Below are 18,758 nucleotides of genomic sequence, written 5' to 3'. Positions count from 1 at the left end.
TTTGTATTACTGCAGATAGTTTAGTGTCATGGTTCCCAACCTAGGGGTCAGGACCCTCCAAAAGGTCAGCAGCTTCTCAGATGTGAGGATTGGTTCCTTTAAATAATTTCACTGTTGGATGGATAAAACAAGAAGGTGAAGGTGTCACAATTTTCTGAAATTTTACAAACCAAACATTGGAATCAAATCGATTTTTTGAGAAAATTATCAGGAGAGTAATCCATAAGGAAATAATGACTTACTTAAAATAGCTAAAATCAACTCCAGCTCACCAAGAACTACTACAGTAAAATACAGCTGAAATATTCATGTACCAGTTATAGTAAACTGTTTATCAATATTTGAAATGAGTACTTCTAATACCTCTATACTTCTAATGCTTTAAGTATATTTTTCTGATTATACATAAGTACAGTTTTGAATGCAAAACCTTTATCTGTGTCAGTATTTTACATTGTGGTATTAGTACTTTTACTGAAGTAAGAGATCTGAGTACTTCTGTTCTGTTTGTGTGATGATTGTCCTTCTTGGCTAGTGAATTTACAGTCGTGTTGCAGCAGCTATCAGTATGTGATGAATAATTAGAGAAATCAGACGTTTCTACATTTTCTCTGGCTTTTAATGAGATGCACTCACATACACTAACATCTACTCTTCTTACAGACTCAAGCACACATAATGTTGTGGTAAAAATACATACTACACTTTTAGAAATAATATCTTACATACATCTGTGCTTAGAAAAATAGTTGTAGCTTTTGGTGATACAAGAACCCGCCATAGTTACACAATACATCTGAGAAGTCACATATTTCTGTCCAACAGTGAGGATTTAACAGCATTTAAATCAAAACCCGATCATACATACTGTATGGTTTGTTAGCTGGTGTCAGTGAAAGCTGATCCAACACATCCATACATCTGATGAAACACACTCACTCAGTTTCTAAGTGTCAAACTCTCAATAAATAATATCTAAGAATGTTTTTTTCTAAACTTTAAATTTGATTATTGCTTATTCAGTGTAAATTTTAATGTTTACAGAAAAGTAGTCCAGATCTGAAGCCCAGTTTTTAGGGGCTTTAGCTGTTTGGTGACAACATGACGGATGGGTTACAAGACAACAGACACACACAGACTGCACGCCGCTCGTGGATGTTGTGTGTCAGAGACACTTCCACAGGGGAGCGCAGTGCTGCATTTCTGTCCCCCTCACTTTATAGTTTCAGGTGAATCTACCCTGTAAACTCTATGTTAATCATTACTGATATCACTGGAGTAGTTAATAAACTGGTCCGTGAGTGTATTTTTAAAAATTGTAACTTTTTTTGTTTTTTAATTAAACAATAAAATCTTAGTCAGTGGGATCTTTTCTCTCAGGATATTAAAGAGTGGGAGAGTGAGGAAGCTGCGTCACAGGTGTCTTCAGTCCAGTGTGCTGTAATATGTGGTTTAACATCTATAATAGACACACACTAAGACCAAACCCTCACCCCTGGCCACACCTGTAAACTGCTGCTGTTGGTGAACTGGAGGAGAGGCTGTCTGACTCCCGTCTAAAGCTTTCTGCGACATTAGGTCCACATTTCTGAAACAGGACTAATTATGGAATCTGGATGTAATTTACTGTAGTTTTAGTCTTTTGACAAAAATGTGCATTCGTTTTAGTCAAATTTTAGTGATTTGATTTTTGTTAGTTTTATTTTGCAAAAATTAAAGATGCTTTAGTCTAGTTCTCATCATTTTGATTCAGGATTTTTTATATTTTTAGCATCTAAGCACTTTGAGGCTACAGCTGCTGCCATCTTTGCTGTGTACAGTTACCATGGTTACAGGTGTGTACCTGTGCTCTGCAGAAGCTGCTTCAGACCCATTCAGGCTAAAACCCTGTTCAGTGGGTTGAGCCTGGGAGTAGAGGCTACGCTGTGGGAGAACATGAAGACGGTGAGGTATGTTTAGACGGTCAACTGCCCACATTCATCCTGGAGTTGACTGATTCCTGATGACAGCAGCACACAGATGTCTGACAGACAGTAATGTCAACGTGACATCCGCAGCACTTCCTGTTCAGTGATCTGACCCGTTCAGAAAAGTTGGCTGCTTCTGCATTTTCCTGCGTTTGTGTCGTCCTGTCTAATTCTGGACTGTGGATGAGTTTAATCCATAAACCTGTTTCTTCCAACATATGCTAACGTCAGCTGACAGAGACGGAACGTTACTGAATGTCAGACGCTTCTTGTTAACGACAGGTCAGCGTCTGGACAGGAGAGGTTTGGTTTCACTGATCAGGAGCCACAGTTTGTGGTCCACATGAGTTACTACATGTCCATTTGTCCATCTCTGACATTAGTCAAGTTTTAATTTGTAAACGTTTCATCATACTCTACATTATCAAATGTTTTTTTATTCTGTTTTAGCATCATTTTCATAGTGACAAACAGCTCGCCAACAAATACTTTTTGTCATAGTTTTGCTGAAAAATTAACATTGATCCGAATAAAGTCTTAAATCACACTCGATGTTTCTGTCCGACTTGTTTTAAATTAAACTTGGGACCAATTATTTATATCTCACATGCACTAGAATTTTGTGTTCTAATGTTTTATTCTGTTTTAAGTTATTGTAATCTTCTTATTACTAAGTCCTGTCTCTTTATAGTGTCTCATGTTTCTGGTCTTTATGCCTGTTCTGTTGTACAGTATGTAAAGCGCTGTAAACTGCCTGTTGTTGGAAGCTGCTGTAACAGTAAACTTACGTGCAGCAACACTGCGATGCAGCTTTTGTTCTCCTAACACCGAGCCGCTGTCAAAGAAACATGCGACCAAGCCAAAAGTAAAACTGGCTCTGGGGCCCCCCTGTATGCTCGGGACCCCTGGTCCTGTGTCCTGTAGGCCTGTTCAGTAACCCATCCAGTCATCATGAATCTCTCTCCCAGTGACACGATGCAGCTTTTCTTTAGAGAAGCAGCAGATGTACTGTTTCTGGGACACAAAGCCCTCGCAGCGCTCTGACTCATCGTGAATCATCTTCTGGTCGAACACAAACCAACTGGATCCACATCACACAGTGTTTACAGAAACCTGGATTTGTTTTCTATGATTTATCTGAACTGAAATGTGCAAATATTATAGCTTATAAAACACAGACAATGCATCATTTAAAAAGCAGCAGTTACAGAAATATTTGTTAAAAATATAAACAAACACATATGATGTAGGTACATGTTCAGTTCTGTTGGCAGGAGTCCTGTATGCTACATAAATAATCATAAACATCTCTATGTGGAAATATCTGTTGTTTAAAATATAAACTGACAGAAAACTAGAATTGCCACGTTTCCCTGTAGTGCTTAACAAAACAGTATTACAATCTTTAACGTCTGGTGCACAGCATCTCTGTGGAAAAAGGATCAATACATGTGATTATCAGTGAGTGTGCAACTGCACATCCTCAGCTGTGATGTGAGCCGACCTGAGGGGCGTTCACTGACCTCTCTGACCGCTGTAGTTCACATTTTCATAGACGGGGTAGAGGAGGTTCTCCTGCTCACTGCGAAGCTTTCTGGCTCTCAGAACGTCACGGACACACTGATGGAGGTACGCATACTGACGCTGAAAACACACAATGTCACAAAAATTAACACACGGTTAAAGCACACAAACACATCATAATAACGCAAAGCCGGAGGAAAACCACAAACAACTGAACAACAATTAAGTAAAGATAATAAAAGAGAAGCAGAAACTGTGGATGTGCTCTCTGTCAACTGTATGTTTGTAAGCTCAACTTAAAAGTTTACTTCAATATACATCCATGACATATTAAATACATTTTTACACATGACCAGTAAATGTTGTGACACTGCAGTAACACTACTGAAAAAAATCCACATGGTTCAGAGAGCGCATGTACCTCCACCAAGGCACAGCATTCACTCATGCAAACGGATCCCTTGTGAAAAATGAGATCCAGACCAACACAAAACGTGTCCTAAAATCCTTGATCCGAATTGTAGTCAATGTTTTGTCCCCTGAAATAATGGAAATGTAAGTGGATCCCTTGTGAAAAATGAGATCCAGACCAACACAAAACGTGTCCTAAAATCCTTGATCCGAATTGGATCATCTTTTAGGGTATGACAGGCAGTTAAACTGTGCATCTTCCCTGAACGTGTCAGGTTCTGCCAAGTTATGGCAAAAAATATGCATTAAATGGGGTTTTCACTGTTAACTTTAAATGGCCATCAGATCCAGAACCCAGATGAAATATGGTCTGGTGACAGACGCTGCCACCCTACATATGTGTGTGTTATGGTTGACGGAGCGTCTGCCAGAGGTTTAAATAAGGAGGAAGGTGATTAACGGAATGTGCCTCAGCTGTGTGCCACACGTAAACGAGTCACTGATTACTGAATGCGCCACAGCTGAGGCGCCAAGCCCGCAGGACGAGAGAGCAGGGGAGAGAAAGGTGAAAGAAAGGCAGGTCGCGCTGAACAGACCTGACAGTGTGTCAAATTGCAAACAAAAAAGATTTTGACAACTTTTGACAGAGACATGATTTTCTAAAAATGTTGCCCCTTGTTAAGGATGGGAATTTTTTTATGTAGGTGTGCTTTTTTTGTGTGACCTTGACCTTTGGCCTTTTCCAGCCAAAATCTAAATCACTTCTAGGGTTGGTCCCCACCAATGTCTGTACCCAGTATGCTAATGATCCATCCAGCTGTAACCAACATACACACAGAGAACCAAAACCATCCTCTCCTTGGTGGAGGTGAAAATAAGATGTCTCCAGACAAATGATGATAAATAAGGGAGCAATGGAGAATTTCCAGTTAGGCCAAACCTCAAATTTGTCAGGTTGTAGCCTCATGGAGAATGTTTTCATTCCCATTATAAAAATGTAATTAATAATATCAACCCAGTCACTGACCAATCACTGTTTGACAAGCAGCACTGAGGAGCCTGAATAAACATTACATAAATTTAACTCCTGTATTGCTGTACACAGATGCACTCAGTCCTCCTGATTTCCTCCCACAATGCCCTGCTCTCAGGCCTACCTCAGTCTGCACCATGTGTGAACGGTGAAGTCGCAGGTCAAAGACGGAGCCGTAGATATCCAGCGTGTCCTTGGAGTTCAGCTGCTGCAGCACTCGATCCAGAACAATGAAGGTCCCGGTGCGACCCACACCAGCACTGGCACACACATACACCAGACTCCACATCACAAATACTGAGTTTAAGCTGTACAAACACTGAGCAGCTCTCTGATTTTTCTTTTCTAGCTCCAGTTATTTCTCTTTAGGTCAGTCTGTTTATGTTATTTATCTTCTTATCATCATCAATAAAATGTGGAGGGGACAGTGAAAGAAACAAGTTGGCTTGTGGATGATTTGGGATTAAATGTATGACAAACAGCTTACTATTACAGTACTTCTACTACTAGTGGTAGTATTTCTATTTACTCTTTGCTATAAACACTGTAAACAGGACTGTGACCAACACACAGAGTAATAAAATGGATGTAGCGTGAGTGGCCCAGTGTCTAAGTCTTTGTTCTGTACCTGCAGTGGACCACGGTGGGTCCTGATCCAGGAGTCCTGTTGACGTAGTCCCTGACGGTGCGGACAAACTGGATGAGGGACTGTGTGGTCTCTGGGACTCCGTGATCGGGCCACACTGTGTAGTGGAACTGACGAACCAGCCGAGTGAAGCTCAGCTGCTCCTCCTGACACACACAGATCGGAATAAATGTGACATGGAGGCACCGCCATCACTGCAGTGACCAGTGAGCACACAGACGTCACTGGGTGGCGTTAATGACAGGGGAGTTAACATAGTGCATTTAAAAACACACCGACTATTTTATAGGTTGACTTAACCATTTTCATAACATTTGACTCCCTTTAGCCAATAAATATATACCGAAGGATTCGGTAGTTATAATCAGTGCGTCTAGACCTCCGGGACATTTTTAAGAAACTATATTTGAAAAATAAATCAATAAATGAGTAACACACTGAAACCATACCTGAACTCTCATTACACTGATAAACACACATCCAGTTAAATGTAGCATTTGTAACCTACGCTGCAGATGTTGAACTCTCGTATGGTCCACTCAGGGAGAACAGACTCCGACAACATCTGGACGATCAGGTCTCCGTAGTACAGAGGATCCTGATCACACGGCCAGTAGTGATCACACTTCACCTGGAGGGCGAGAAGAGGAGGAACCTCAAACATCTGAACAAGCCCATGTGAAAACAAGTGACAATGCAGGCTTGTATTTAAAACAACCAAGCAACTAACACCACATACTGTCCTTCCTTTGCTTTAGTCTGGGAAATCTAAAGGAGCCCTTGTGCAACTGAAGTTTATATTTTAACCTGTGAGCCATGTGAACTGTCAATGCACACAGTGGCACTAACCTCCCACACAATGGAAAAACAGATCGGAATCTACAAAAATCTGACTCTGACTTGTTCACAGGAGAAACAGCTGACGTCCACGTGGACTCCTCTACCCACCCGTCCTTTCTCCACACACTGAGTGACCATCACGATGTTGTGGACATTCTGCTCCCAAACCATCTTCCAGAAATCATCCTTAGTTCCCGGCAGAGGACCCTGCGTGGCAATGTACTCCCGACGAAAATTATTACCCTGAACACACACAAAAATGTATGTTCATTAAGAGCAGCTGTCACATACGTCAGAGGAGGAACAGGTTGAATCACTGTAAGAGTGTGAAAACATAAAACAGGCGTACGCACGTCAGAGACCTGCTGATTGGTAAATACAGAGAAAACATTCATTTGTCCCTGAGAATCACTCATAAATAAAAGTTCTATGTGGTGCAGAACCTCCAGCAGGCATCTGTCTCCTTCTGAATTTGGCAGCCCTGTTAAAACAACCTTACAGCAGTCAGTGATCTTACTGGGATGTAGCTGGCGTTGATGTAGTCGGAGCAGGGGTCGTCGTCTACGTAGGATAGCTTCACCCTGGTCGAGTCGTCTGAACACACAAACACAAAGACTCAGTAGCACAGAAACACAACACTGATGCTGACGCGAGCGCTCGTTTCTGCTCTCCGTACGTGTTCATGTGAGTACAGGTGTGTGCTTCGCTCACAGGGCAGGATGTTGTTGTATCGGTTCTTCCCGCGGTTCTCGGGCAGCAGCGCCGAGTCCAGAGGCTGATTTCGACCGACGTCCTTCAGGTCCTGAGAGAGGAAAACAACACAGCTGAGTCAGACAGGTTAGACGGGTTGTTTTCTTTAGCAGCACAGGTTAAATGGAAAAAATCACACCTGCTCACTCACACAACAGCTTAAGTGAACACAGAAAAAAACTGTGAAACTGTCCTTTAAACTGATGTCTGACATGTTAAATGAGACAGACTCCTAACCTCGTACTCCTCTGACAGCAGGTAGTTAGAGTCAGCCAGAAGTTTGTTGTAGTGAGACTCAAAGTTCACAATCTTGATCAGACTGAAGGATGAAAACAAAGTGTTTAATACAAAACAAAATACGATAAATCGTTTTTAATCAGAGGAATGTTTGATTTCTCACCTTGAGATGCGCCGGTTGCTGTGAGGTAAAAGGACAGACAGGTGTTAGTGCATACTGATCAGTAAACACACTACAACAGAAGCTGATGATGTACAGCACACAGTGACGCCCTGTCACAGCTCAGCCTGATGGAAATGACGTGGTGACAGATTTAACGAGTGAAGCAGCGCCACAAACTGCTGGAGCAGTGCTGTCACTGTCCCACTGTTTCCTTTGTAGTGAGTCCTAAAGAATATTATCAGTATTTGTGTTAGTATATGGGAGAATACAGCAGTATTACCAGTGTTAGTATGCAGTAAGGAGTGTCTCAGTACTACAGTATCATCAGTAGTGCATTACAGTACTACAGTATGCAGTAGATCAGTAGTGACTCTCACCCTCTGGGGCCCAGGTGGACTCCTGATGTAGCTCTCTCCCTCCTCACACCCATCCTGACCACCGGTCTCTCCTCCGCACTGAAACACATGTGACACGTTGGTTTACCTAGGTGTTGTTCAGCAGCACCTGCACAGCAAACGCACAACTGCACACAGGAACACGCCCGCACTGTTGCCCAGTCACAGGCTCAAATCTCACACCTGCACAGTCATTATGAAAATATACTGTAGTTCAACTTTTGATTTCTCTTTGTCCGTTGTGTCTATTTTTGTCCAGTTGTTGTACGATGAAGGGATCCATGCCTCTGATCCTGACGGACGGATGGACGGACAACCCAAAACCATAATGCCTCTGGCTGTGGCTATCAGAGGCATAAAAAGTACCACAATGTCCCTGGACCCAGTTAACACCTGTTTAACAATCTTCAAGTGCAGAATTAAATTTTATCCCCACAGCAGTCAGTTCATAAATCACCACAAAGAAACAGGTCTTAATGCAGCACGTCTGGAGGTACTCTCCAGTTTACTGTCAGATACTGCAGGTACTCGCTGGTTTGCTGTCAGTTACTGCAGATACTCGTTTGTTTACTGTCAGTTACTGCAGGTACTCGCCGGTTTGCTGTCAGTTACTGCAGGTACTCGCCGGTTTGCTGTCAGTTACTGCAGGTACTCGTTCGTTTACTGTCAGTTACTCACACTCTTCGAGCCTTGTGTCTGCAGACGAGCAATGCGGTGACTCCCACCCACACGACAATGAGGAACATTCCGGCACTGACGCCCTCTACCACACCACTCAGAGGCTCTGTAGGACAAAAACAAAGTGCGTTTACACACATTCAGTCAACTCTTCATTGTTCAGTGTTTTAACCTGTAGTTCATGTTTCTTTCCTTCCTCCCACCACCTGTCTGCCTTTGGCATCAACTCTTTCTGCTTATCGTCTGACTTTTATAACAAGCTGACAGAGCCGCTCACTGCTGCTGGTACAGCAGATGATACTTCCTCCTCACCTGCCTCGGTGACCACGGGCAGAGACAGGTACGTGTCTGTGAATAGCGGGGACGAGACAGAGAAGTCGTTCTTCTCTTCATCAAACAGCTGAGTGAAAGCTCGGACACTGAGCCTGAAGGACACAAATGCACAGCATATAAAACCTTCTGGACTTTTACTGCCATTGTTTTTTATTCTGCTGGGTTATTGTTTCAGTCAGGTACCAACATTTCCACTTGTAAGTACAAGTAAAGTATCATAGTACTCTTTTCACCATGCCCTCAATTATTAAGCAACAACATTAGTAATACTTCACCAAAAATCCACAGGATCTTATAAAATCTTCTGAATGCTTTGAACAGCTTCAACAGATTTTTAGGTTTTGCTTGAAACTCTTTAATTAACCCTTTCATAGTTACTTAAAATATGCTATTCTATTTCTTTAATTTAATTTCTCTTTGTCTGTATTGTACATGTGATACTTCTGTTCACTCTGCAAAGACGACATCCAGCATATCTGTCCAGCTCTTGTTTTTCTTTTGTGTTAACTTTTTTTTGGCAGTTTCTCTTCATCCAAATCGAGGGGGTAAACATAAATGAGGATGTGCACGTTGTAACGCCCTGTAAAGAGACACACTGACCTGACCTGATTTAAGACTTCTGTAGATTCAGCTAAATGTCAAAATGTTGATGCCATTGCTTCAAAAATGTGAAGTTCTTTGCAACTGGAACAAATTTGAGGCTTGAATCTCAACACAGGATACAATTGACTAATGAATGGAAGAAAATCCCCACACGATGGGATTTTCTTCAGTCAACATGAGACTCGTACTTTGTCTTCAGCCCCTCTGACTCTCACTTTACTGACCAAAATAACATTTTACTCAAACACATGATGAGGAGGAAATAATGAAATGAGGGGGGCAAATAAGAGGACAAGGACAAAGGCCTCTTCACTGGACACTTAATAAAAGGACTCAAAATGACAAAGAAAACCGTGATGTCTATAATGCTGGTCAGGCATCTTCAGTACCTGTAGGCAGTCTTAGGTTTCAGTGGTCCATCACAGAACCGGTTCAGGTCTCTGCTGGTCTCTGAATCCAGGTCTGTGTCCCTGTGGTCACATGGGCCCCCCAGCAAGTCCATCCCTGTCCCCAAACTGATCTCAAAGCTACGGGAGCCACTGTCAGGGCCCTGGGTGCAGTGACTGGGGAAGTAACTGGTCTGGTAGAATTTGATGGAGCTGTTCAATTTGTAGTCCAGGTAGGAGGGCAGAGGGTGCTGCTGCTCCGGCTGCACGTCATCAACACCTACACATATCACACAGAAAAGGTGCGGGTAGTACAGGCTAGAGCGAACATCTTCCTCTGCTGGTTCATCAAATATAACAACGTCCCTGGCTGATACTTTTCAGTGTCAGTGTTCAGATAATGATGTCATTCATAAACTCAGCAATCCCTCAGAATTTTGTTGCATGATTTAAAACCTGTAACAGCAGCCAACAGTGATGTTAGACATGATGTCTCTCTGATTGCTCTAAAAAAAACAATAAAATTAGATTTCCTACTCTGCCTATGACTGGTACTAATCAATGTTAATTAACTTCAATTAAAGTGCTATGCTAATAATTTTCACAATCCTATCACTATAAGACAAGGTGGTTTGGATTTTTACGGGCAAAAGAAGAGCTGCTATGAAGGAAGAACAAAAAACGTAGCTAAACACAGTAAGTCTGGGCAAAATACTAATGAAGCAAATCTTTAATATTGTTACTTGCTGTTCTCAAATCTGGAAGTGTGAGGCTTCAGCAGCGGCGTGTAGCTGCAGTATGAAGAGCGCAGGTAACTTTAGCTGACACCTGTGCAGGACTGGCCCCACCCACAGAGATTTCACCAAACACTGAGATTATTTCTGCAAACTGTTCATGACGCTGAAGCTTGGCTCTGCTGACGTGCTCCTACCTCCAGACTCAGTCACCACCACAGTGAAGAACCTGATGGCTCCGTTGACGTCGCTGAACCAGCTACAGTTAAACTGGAAGAAGATGGAGGACTTGGTGACTGCAGCAGACTTATCACTGACCCGGGTGCTGAAGGGGGGCACAGGAGGACCTACAGGAGTCACGGTTTAGAAACGTCATTACTTGAAAACACGCCCAATATGTTTGTTAAACTTTAGTGTAGCAGACGGGGGAAGACAAGAGATGGGTACGTTAGAAACTGCACATGTCTCTGCGGAGAATTATTAGTTTTTGTTAATCGACCCGACAGAGACAAATCACAAACTCAGAACCCCCTCCACCCTCCCTTACAGTCTATCATGGTGACCACGCTGTCCTGAGCCGCCTCGCTGGTCGCGCTGTCCGAGATCACCTTCACAGAGACAGTGTAGCGCTTGTGGGGCTCCAGCTGTGTGATGAGGTAGGCGGTGGAGTCTCGGCCGGTGCGCCTAGAGTAGACCAGGGTCTGGGAGTCCTGGCGGAGACACTCGATGGTGTAGGAGTCGTAGTCAGCCTCGGGGGACACCCAGGAGCAGGAGAGGGAGGTGGAGCTCTGAGGGTGACAGTGGAGGCCGTGGACTCGCTCCGGCTCTGCAGCGAGAGACAGCAACATGCGTCAGAAATGGACCCATGAAATTAAAATGTACGGTGGCCTATGAATAGATAAGAAAGGGCGACTAAGATGGCTCACCGCTAACAGGAGACCTCAGCACAATAATGACATCACCTACTGAGCACGACCACTACAGTGTCTGTGCCACAAAGACGACAACAGTTTATTTTATTTTTTCTTCTATGGACATATGAACACCTAAGGATGTCTAACCAACTCAGGAGCAGCTCAGACAACACTGAAAGTGTTGTATACCTCCTTTATATATGAAAGTGACAGCATGTACTGTTTCCCATTCAGGTGCTAGTGAATGCTCCACAGCCCCTGGCTGAACAGCAAACAACAGTGTGTGTGGTTATTCACACACCAGTGTCCTAAATCACTGTACAGAATGTAAAACAAAGTCTCTTATAACAGAGGCATTAGAGGACACATTTGTCCATCTATTGATCGGTGAAAACACCGGTCAGGTTTTATTTACAGTAACTTTATTTATACATCGTGCAGAGACATGTTAGGTCTATAAACCAAGAATGAAATGTTTAAAACTGTAAATGTGGATATTTCCAGTGGTTTCCATATTTCCAGTGAAAAAGACAAAAGCCAGTCAGGATACAACCACTTTACATGTAAACAGACTTATAGTTATTCTTCTGTGTTTCTGCTGCATTTATGTGTAGAAACAGTGATGGGAGTTTTTTTTTATAGCCTTGAACTAAAAATTTGTAGTTTTGTAGGTGTCGGTTTTGGTGCTGCCACCTACTGGTTCGGATGCTGTTGTGGATGGGTGTGCTGTAGGTGTGGGTGGCCCCGGGCTCCGTGGCCCCACTGACGGTGCGGAGGCTGAAGGTGTAGAGGCGTCCGGGGAACATCCCTCTCAGGATGCGGCTGCCGGAGGTTCTGCTGTGGTAAGGGTTGATGACGGACAGCCGGTCCTGGGGAGTCCACTGCAGGTCGAAGTCGTCATAGTCGGAGTCGACGGGGCCGCTCCACGTGATCTCCAGCGAGGTGTTGGTGACGCCCCTGAACAGGAAAGAGGTTGGAGGTCTGGGAGCTGAGGAGGGCGAGGAAAGAAGTGGTGTTTATTTTTTGTTAGAAAAGATAAATTTGAAACATTTTCATTTCTATTGAAGACTTTAGATAGAAATCATAAAGTCAAACGTGTGTTTAAAACATTTATAATATACTAACTCAGATACACACTCAGCTTATTACTGCTCTACATCTACTGTATATGATATGTACACAAAAGTGATTAAATTGTTGATGTGATAAACATTTATCCATCCATCTTCCTCCGCCTATCCGGAGCAAGGTCGTGGGGGCAGCAGTCTAAGCAGAGATGCTGAGACAGCACCCGTCATGTTTCTGATTTGCTCTCTGTCTGAACTACAAGTCTCAAACCTCCTGAACTCCAGGACCACTGTCATTACTGATTGTTTTCTCAATTATCTGAGAAGTTGTTTTGTTCATAAAATGTCAGCAAATGGAGGGAAAGTGTCTGTTAACTTCTCAGACCCCAGAGTGACGTCTACAGAAACACTCAGTTTACTCTTACAAAAAACCAAAACATCCTGACAACTGAAAAACTGTTTTTGAAAACGTACCTAGAGAGTGTTGCAGATTAATATCAAGTGCATCAGCTAACTGGTGAACTGAGCAGTAGTTTCAGTTCCAATTACGAACCATGATAATAAAACCACAGCACTTGGCAGTGGTAACTCACTGGTGCGGCCCATGGTGCTGGCTTTGTTGGTCAGCTCCCCACTCAGACTCAGAACCTCGACTCGGTACAGACGACCCGGGACCAGGTCTGAAAAGACGAACCCCGTGACCTCTGAGCCCAGCTGCCGCCTGGCCCGATGGGAGCCGTCAGGGTTGTAGAGGGACAACAGGTATCCGCTCAGATCTCCACCACCGCAACCCCAGTTCACCCACAGAGCATCAGACTGGTTTCCACTATGGGCCCTCAGAGACACCACAGCTGCTGGGACTGAAGAGGAAACCATCCGGAGATTGTTACAAACTGATACCTGTCAACATCACCACCTTCAATAATAATCGTGGCAGTACTGCATACAGCTGTATATACTGTATTCTAACCTGTTACTCAATACTGTGTCGTAGTTCTGTTCAAGGGACCGCGTATAATATTAGTGTCTGTCCTTTGATGTACTGTACAATAAATAATTTCTATACTATACAGATTGAATGCCTGTTAAAACTGGACAACATCAAATTAAAACACTGTTAAGTTACAGGTCTGGCTTAATTTTGGCATTTTCATCATTTTTATGGCAACTGCTTGTTGGATTTCTTGGTAAAAGCCAAACAGTAGGACTCAAAGTGAAATCCTGATGTTGCCACAGCGATGGAGGTCTGTTTACTTCCACCTAATTCATCTAATGACTGGTTGGTCTGCACCCCCTCACCTGTCCTGGCCCAGATGGAGGACTGGTTGCTCTGGTCCCCGCTGTGGGTCAGTACCACCATCCTATACGGCGCTCCAGGCCTGAGGCCCTGGAAGGAGCACTGCTGACTGTTGTGCTGGACACGTCGCCTCTCCTGCAGCGACTCGTCACCTTTGTACAAGAGGATCTCATAAAGCTCAAAGTCCCCCTCTGGTGGAGACCAGTAGAAAGACAGACTGGTGGTGGAGTTGGCTTTAATTGTCAGACTGGTGACAGCTGCAGGGCCTGTAGAAGAACAAGTGGATTCATGAAAAGATTTTACAACTCTTACCTGTAAAAACGGGCTTTTCTCTTGGATTTATTATTTTTAATACTATGACCTGTAGTGGAGGGAGAGCTGGGGTGCCACCACGCCGGTTCCACGGTGACAGCAGGTCCCACCTACTGGCCCAGTCTGCCTGACCGAATTAGCATTTTTGTTGTTTACCTGAATATTTTGAATAAAATCTGTTTTCGAGATTTGATTGTGCCAATAATATATAAGAAGCTAGCCTCGGACCACGTCTGTGTCTTCTATGTTAGCGAGGAGCAAGCTGCTCGCTCCGTGCATGTAGCTGCAGTCAGTATGTTTTCCCCCTGGATCTCGTCTCATGACTCCACACAGGCTGAATAAGGGCCAAGTCCTCACCCCCCTTCAACAAACCCTCAACATCTTGAAATATCATGACATTATTATTATTGGAGTGCCATCTTTATTCTTGAAAAACAGAAATTTCTTTTCTCAGCAAATTATGACATTGTTCTTTTGTAAAAAAAGTTTTTCTTTTTGTCAAGATTGTTTTTCTTGAAAAGATTCCACCTTTATTCTTGAACCTTTTGTCTCAACACATAACTTCTCTTCTTGACAAATTAGGGCTTTTTTTAATCACTTTATGACATTATGACTTACTTCTCAGACCAAATTTTACTCTGCGCCCTGATGCTCTGCTGTTAACCTGACTGAGTTAGTCTTACGTGTCTGAGCCTCGGCGCTGACCGCCAGGCTGTGGACCCCCCCACTGGTGGTCTGCACCAGGACTCGGTACTTCTTTCCTGGGGTGAGGCCGTCGAACCTGTGCCTGGTCTGTCCAGAGGGCTGAGAGGAGTTTGCCACTAGACTGCCTCTGCTGTCCACCACCTGCAGGTTGTATCCATCAGCCACGCCCAGAGCTTCCTGCCAGCTCACCTGGAGGCTGCAGGTGGTGTGCAGGTTCTCCAGCTGGAGACCCGTCACTGCTGAGGGCACTGGACACAAGTACACATGTGCTGTCAATCTCAGGTATTTAAAGTATCAGTTGTACGACACACTGAGTGTATCTCAAAGAAGAAAATGTTTGGAAACATCTGGTTTGATCTTTGCTACTGCACTGTACTACCTGTGTCTAGTTGAACACATACTGTGACCTGTTACTCAGTACCGTGCTGTAGTACATATACTGTGAGCTGTTACTCAGTACCGTGCTGTAGTACATATACTGTGAGCTGTTACTCAGTACCATGCTGTAGTACCTGTGCGTCCGGAGGCCGTGCTGTTGTTGAGCAGGTCTCCGCTCACTGACTGAACCATCACTGTGTACTTCTGTCCGGGCTGCAGGGAGCCAAATGTCACCTCGTTCTGGTGTTTGAGGACAGACCGGCGGTCCAGCTGTCGGCTCTCTCTGTACAGAAACACCGAGAACCCGTCCACGTCACCCTGACCTGGGGTCCAGCTCACCTTCAGACTGCTGCTGTCTCCACTGTTGCTGACGTGGATGTTCTTCACTTTACTGGGAACTGAAGAGAGGAGAGACTTCTTTAAACATAACAGGGTCCTTTGTACTTCAACCTACTTTATTAAGCTGTGTCCACGTCCCAGCTGCAGTTTCCCTCCCAGTGCCTCAGACCCAATGTGTCCACAGCAGTGTGAACAGATCAGGTGTCCTCAGACCAGATCTGGGCCAGCTGCGTATGTGCTCCTAGAGCCGATTCCTCTCCAACCGCTGACTGTGCGAGCGCTGTCAGAACGGTCAGATCAGAATCCATGTGGTTTTTGGATCTTATTTATTAGGGACAACAAATAACAGTAAACTCTATTTGACCTTTGCACTGTTTTCCAGGAAAAATCCATGTTTATGATGTAAAATTTGTTTGTTGCGAAACTAATGTATGAAATCTGATTCCGAAACCCTGGGAGGTCAGTGTGTCACGGTCAGTGGTAAATGCTACAATACCCATGAGCCTCAGCCACATTTTCTGTGGAGAAAAAAAAGTCAAATCAAACCTGCAGTAAATGTTTGTTAGCATTATTAGGTTTCTACAAAGTCTAATAATCCATTTTACCGAAATTCATTTTTGCAGACGCAGCTGACTTCTTGTATCAAGCCACCAGACATTTTCTAACACTGTTAGAAAGCTAACTCTGTCTCTGCAGGAAACACCAGTAACATGTCCTCCCCCTCCCCCCAGTGTTTTCTGACCTGTGCGGCCCTCTATGAACTGGGCCCTCTGGTTGGGCCCGCTGAAGGTGGAAACCAGGACCTTGTAAAGACGTCCAGGGGTGAGGGATGACAGGACACACTCTCCCACACCGCTGCCCAGAGTGATAGGGGGAAACACCTTCATGTCGTTGAACAGCAGCTGAACCTCGTAGTGGTCCACGTCACCAGGGGCAGCTGACCACATCACACTCAGGTCCTCGGTACCCCATCCAGCCAGGACCAGGGACCGGACCGCTGCCGGGACTACAAGAACAGGAGAGGACAGGAAGTTAGATTAGTCTGGATCTGGTGGTATCTCAGACTGAATTCAATTTCAGTTCAGCTCAATTCAGCTGCATTTATACAGCACCAAATCATGGTTCTGGGTTAATTTTAAGGAAATCATATTAAAAGAATCTAAACTTTTATGTAACATTTGTGTAGGTTTGCTGCTCTGGGCTTTTATTTTGAAATAACCATGTGAAATACAATAGGTGAGAAAGGGCCCACACCTGCTTTTTTGCTTGTTTACTGTATTTAGATTAGATTAGGTCAACTTCTGGGTGACAGCAGTCACTACCCACACACTTTCCCTTTTTTCAAATGTGTAACTGTGTCCATATTCATATTTTGGAATAATAACACTGAAGTATGGCTGTTTTGATGGATCTTTTTACAGCACCGCTGACAGATAAAGTGTTGCTGTGTCAGTGTCAGAGCGTACTCACAGGTCCTGCCGTGGGTGGAGGTGCTGGTTTCGTACTTCCCACTCCAGGTGTTCACCAGCACGGTGTAGAGTCTTCCAGGCACCAGGCCATTGAACACACACTCGCTTTGAGTCTTCAGCACCGTCTGGTTCTGCAGGAACACATTGTTGTGTTTGATGAACACCTGGTAGAAGTCAAAATCTCCGGCAGCGTGACGCCAGTAAACCCTCAGGTAGTCGTCCCGAGCGCCATGGGTCGCGGTTGGGTCCTGGACCTTCGACGGCTCTGAGACAGAAAAGTAGCTGGATTAGACTGTTAAACACTTGATAATTCAACATGAGTTCCAAGGGATTTTCCAAGCAAACCTCATGTGCAGAGCGATAATCCAGGTCTAAACCACTGTTCTGACAGGATCGCCAGTCTCTTACCTCAAACGGACCCACAGTGTTAAACACAGAACCCAGTGATGTACTTACGTGTCCTCTCCTGGACGAAGGTGTGGTTCTGGTAGCTGCCGCTGAGGGAGGTGATGGAGATGTTGTAGAGGCGTCCGGACACCAGAGAGTTAAAGACACACTCCGGACTGGACTTAGAAACAGCCAGGCTGTGAACTGTCTCCTCCCGGTCCCTCAGACTCACCAAGTAACTGTCGACCTCACCTGCAGCCGGACGCCACGACACACTCAGGAAGTCCATACGCCCGTTATTGCTGACCCGTACCTCACGGACTGCAGCGGGAACTGTGGGGGAGAGGAGAAAACATCTGAGAGATCGTTTCTTTGCTGAAACTTTGCATCACATCAAAATCTGAATGAGATTAGCAGGTTGGGACCGGAAGAGACGTCAGATTTAATCATCCTGTAGGGTGCTATGTGGTTTTGGACCAGAATATTTATCAGAAATGCTTTTAATTTCTGAACAAGAGAAGCCTCTGGCTCCTCTTTTAGCTGTTCTAAAACACAACTACAACCTCTGGTGATGCTGTTTTTAGTTGCTTCCACAACCTGAGAAGATGTGGAAATAGTGATGTTTTTAAAAGTAGACAAAAACCCATCTCTTCAGTCTGCAGTGTGTAAAGTGTGACTTAAATCTATTGATGTTATTATTACATTTATAGTTCTGCCAAAAAGGTTATGATTTTACCAGTGTTGGTTTGTTTGTTGGTTTGCTCACAGCACAACTCAAGAAGTGTGAATTTTGATTAAATGTTTTGGAGCAGTAGGGTTCGGCCCTGTCCATTAGCTGCCCGTCATCTGGATCCAGGAATGTTATTTAAAGGGCCCTTCCCCATTGTGAGATAGGGCCAACTTCACTATGTTGGCTTCAAACTCCTACGACAAGATTGTATGGTATGTACAGTTAATACTGTACTATCATACAGTTTCAATGCAAACCGGTTTTCTTCTTCTACAGCCTGGTGAAACACTAACACTCTCACATCCTCGTGCCACACACACTACCTCTTTGTTTGTTTCTTTTATCTTTTCAAGTCCTCGATCAAACTGTTTTCCAGGAGCAGTGAAGTGTTTGTGCTGTAATTTAACAATGAAGCTCATCCTGACAGGAAGTCCCCACAGACCTGGACAGGTTATGTCGT

The 18,758-nt window shown here is 44.1% G+C and overlaps 1 protein-coding gene across 4 annotated transcripts in view; it reads right to left on the bottom strand.

The window, feature by feature from the left end:
• Positions 1-601: 601 nt before the first annotated feature.
• The window catches only part of ptprbl (protein tyrosine phosphatase receptor type B, like), a 35,589-nt gene continuing 17,432 nt past the window's right edge, over positions 602-18,758 (bottom strand). For 3 of the 4 annotated variants that reach the window (XM_020615807.1, XM_020615806.1, XM_020615809.1), the window contains 24 exons: positions 17,638-17,901; positions 17,183-17,446; positions 16,455-16,718; positions 15,508-15,771; positions 14,974-15,243; positions 13,981-14,244; positions 13,275-13,541; positions 12,312-12,602; positions 11,248-11,526; positions 10,898-11,047; positions 9,970-10,246; positions 8,957-9,069; positions 8,645-8,750; positions 7,949-8,026; positions 7,572-7,589; positions 7,409-7,490; positions 7,133-7,223; positions 6,939-7,015; positions 6,530-6,664; positions 6,090-6,212; positions 5,564-5,727; positions 5,060-5,195; positions 3,491-3,611; positions 602-3,395 (listed from right to left, as the gene is read on the bottom strand). In XM_020615807.1, coding sequence (XP_020471463.1) covers positions 3,373-3,395; positions 3,491-3,611; positions 5,060-5,195; positions 5,564-5,727; positions 6,090-6,212; positions 6,530-6,664; positions 6,939-7,015; positions 7,133-7,223; positions 7,409-7,490; positions 7,572-7,589; positions 7,949-8,026; positions 8,645-8,750; positions 8,957-9,069; positions 9,970-10,246; positions 10,898-11,047; positions 11,248-11,526; positions 12,312-12,602; positions 13,275-13,541; positions 13,981-14,244; positions 14,974-15,243; positions 15,508-15,771; positions 16,455-16,718; positions 17,183-17,446; positions 17,638-17,901 — 4,121 coding nt within the window. In that variant the 3' untranslated portion in view covers positions 602-3,372. Of the gene's footprint in view, positions 3,396-3,490; positions 3,612-5,059; positions 5,196-5,563; positions 5,728-6,089; positions 6,213-6,529; positions 6,665-6,938; positions 7,016-7,097; positions 7,224-7,408; positions 7,491-7,571; positions 7,590-7,948; positions 8,027-8,644; positions 8,751-8,956; positions 9,070-9,969; positions 10,247-10,897; positions 11,048-11,247; positions 11,527-12,311; positions 12,603-13,274; positions 13,542-13,980; positions 14,245-14,973; positions 15,244-15,507; positions 15,772-16,454; positions 16,719-17,182; positions 17,447-17,637; positions 17,902-18,758 lie in introns of those variants that run through there. The other variant, XR_002276228.1, reaches the window with a different exon arrangement.

Source organism: Monopterus albus, unplaced genomic scaffold (genome assembly GCF_001952655.1).
Source record: "Monopterus albus unplaced genomic scaffold, M_albus_1.0 scaffold170.1, whole genome shotgun sequence".
In the NCBI taxonomy this organism is placed as follows: domain Eukaryota; kingdom Metazoa; phylum Chordata; class Actinopteri; order Synbranchiformes; family Synbranchidae; genus Monopterus; species Monopterus albus.
Note: the sequence above shows the minus strand (reverse complement) of the source record. Positions and strands in the feature narration are given on the sequence as shown.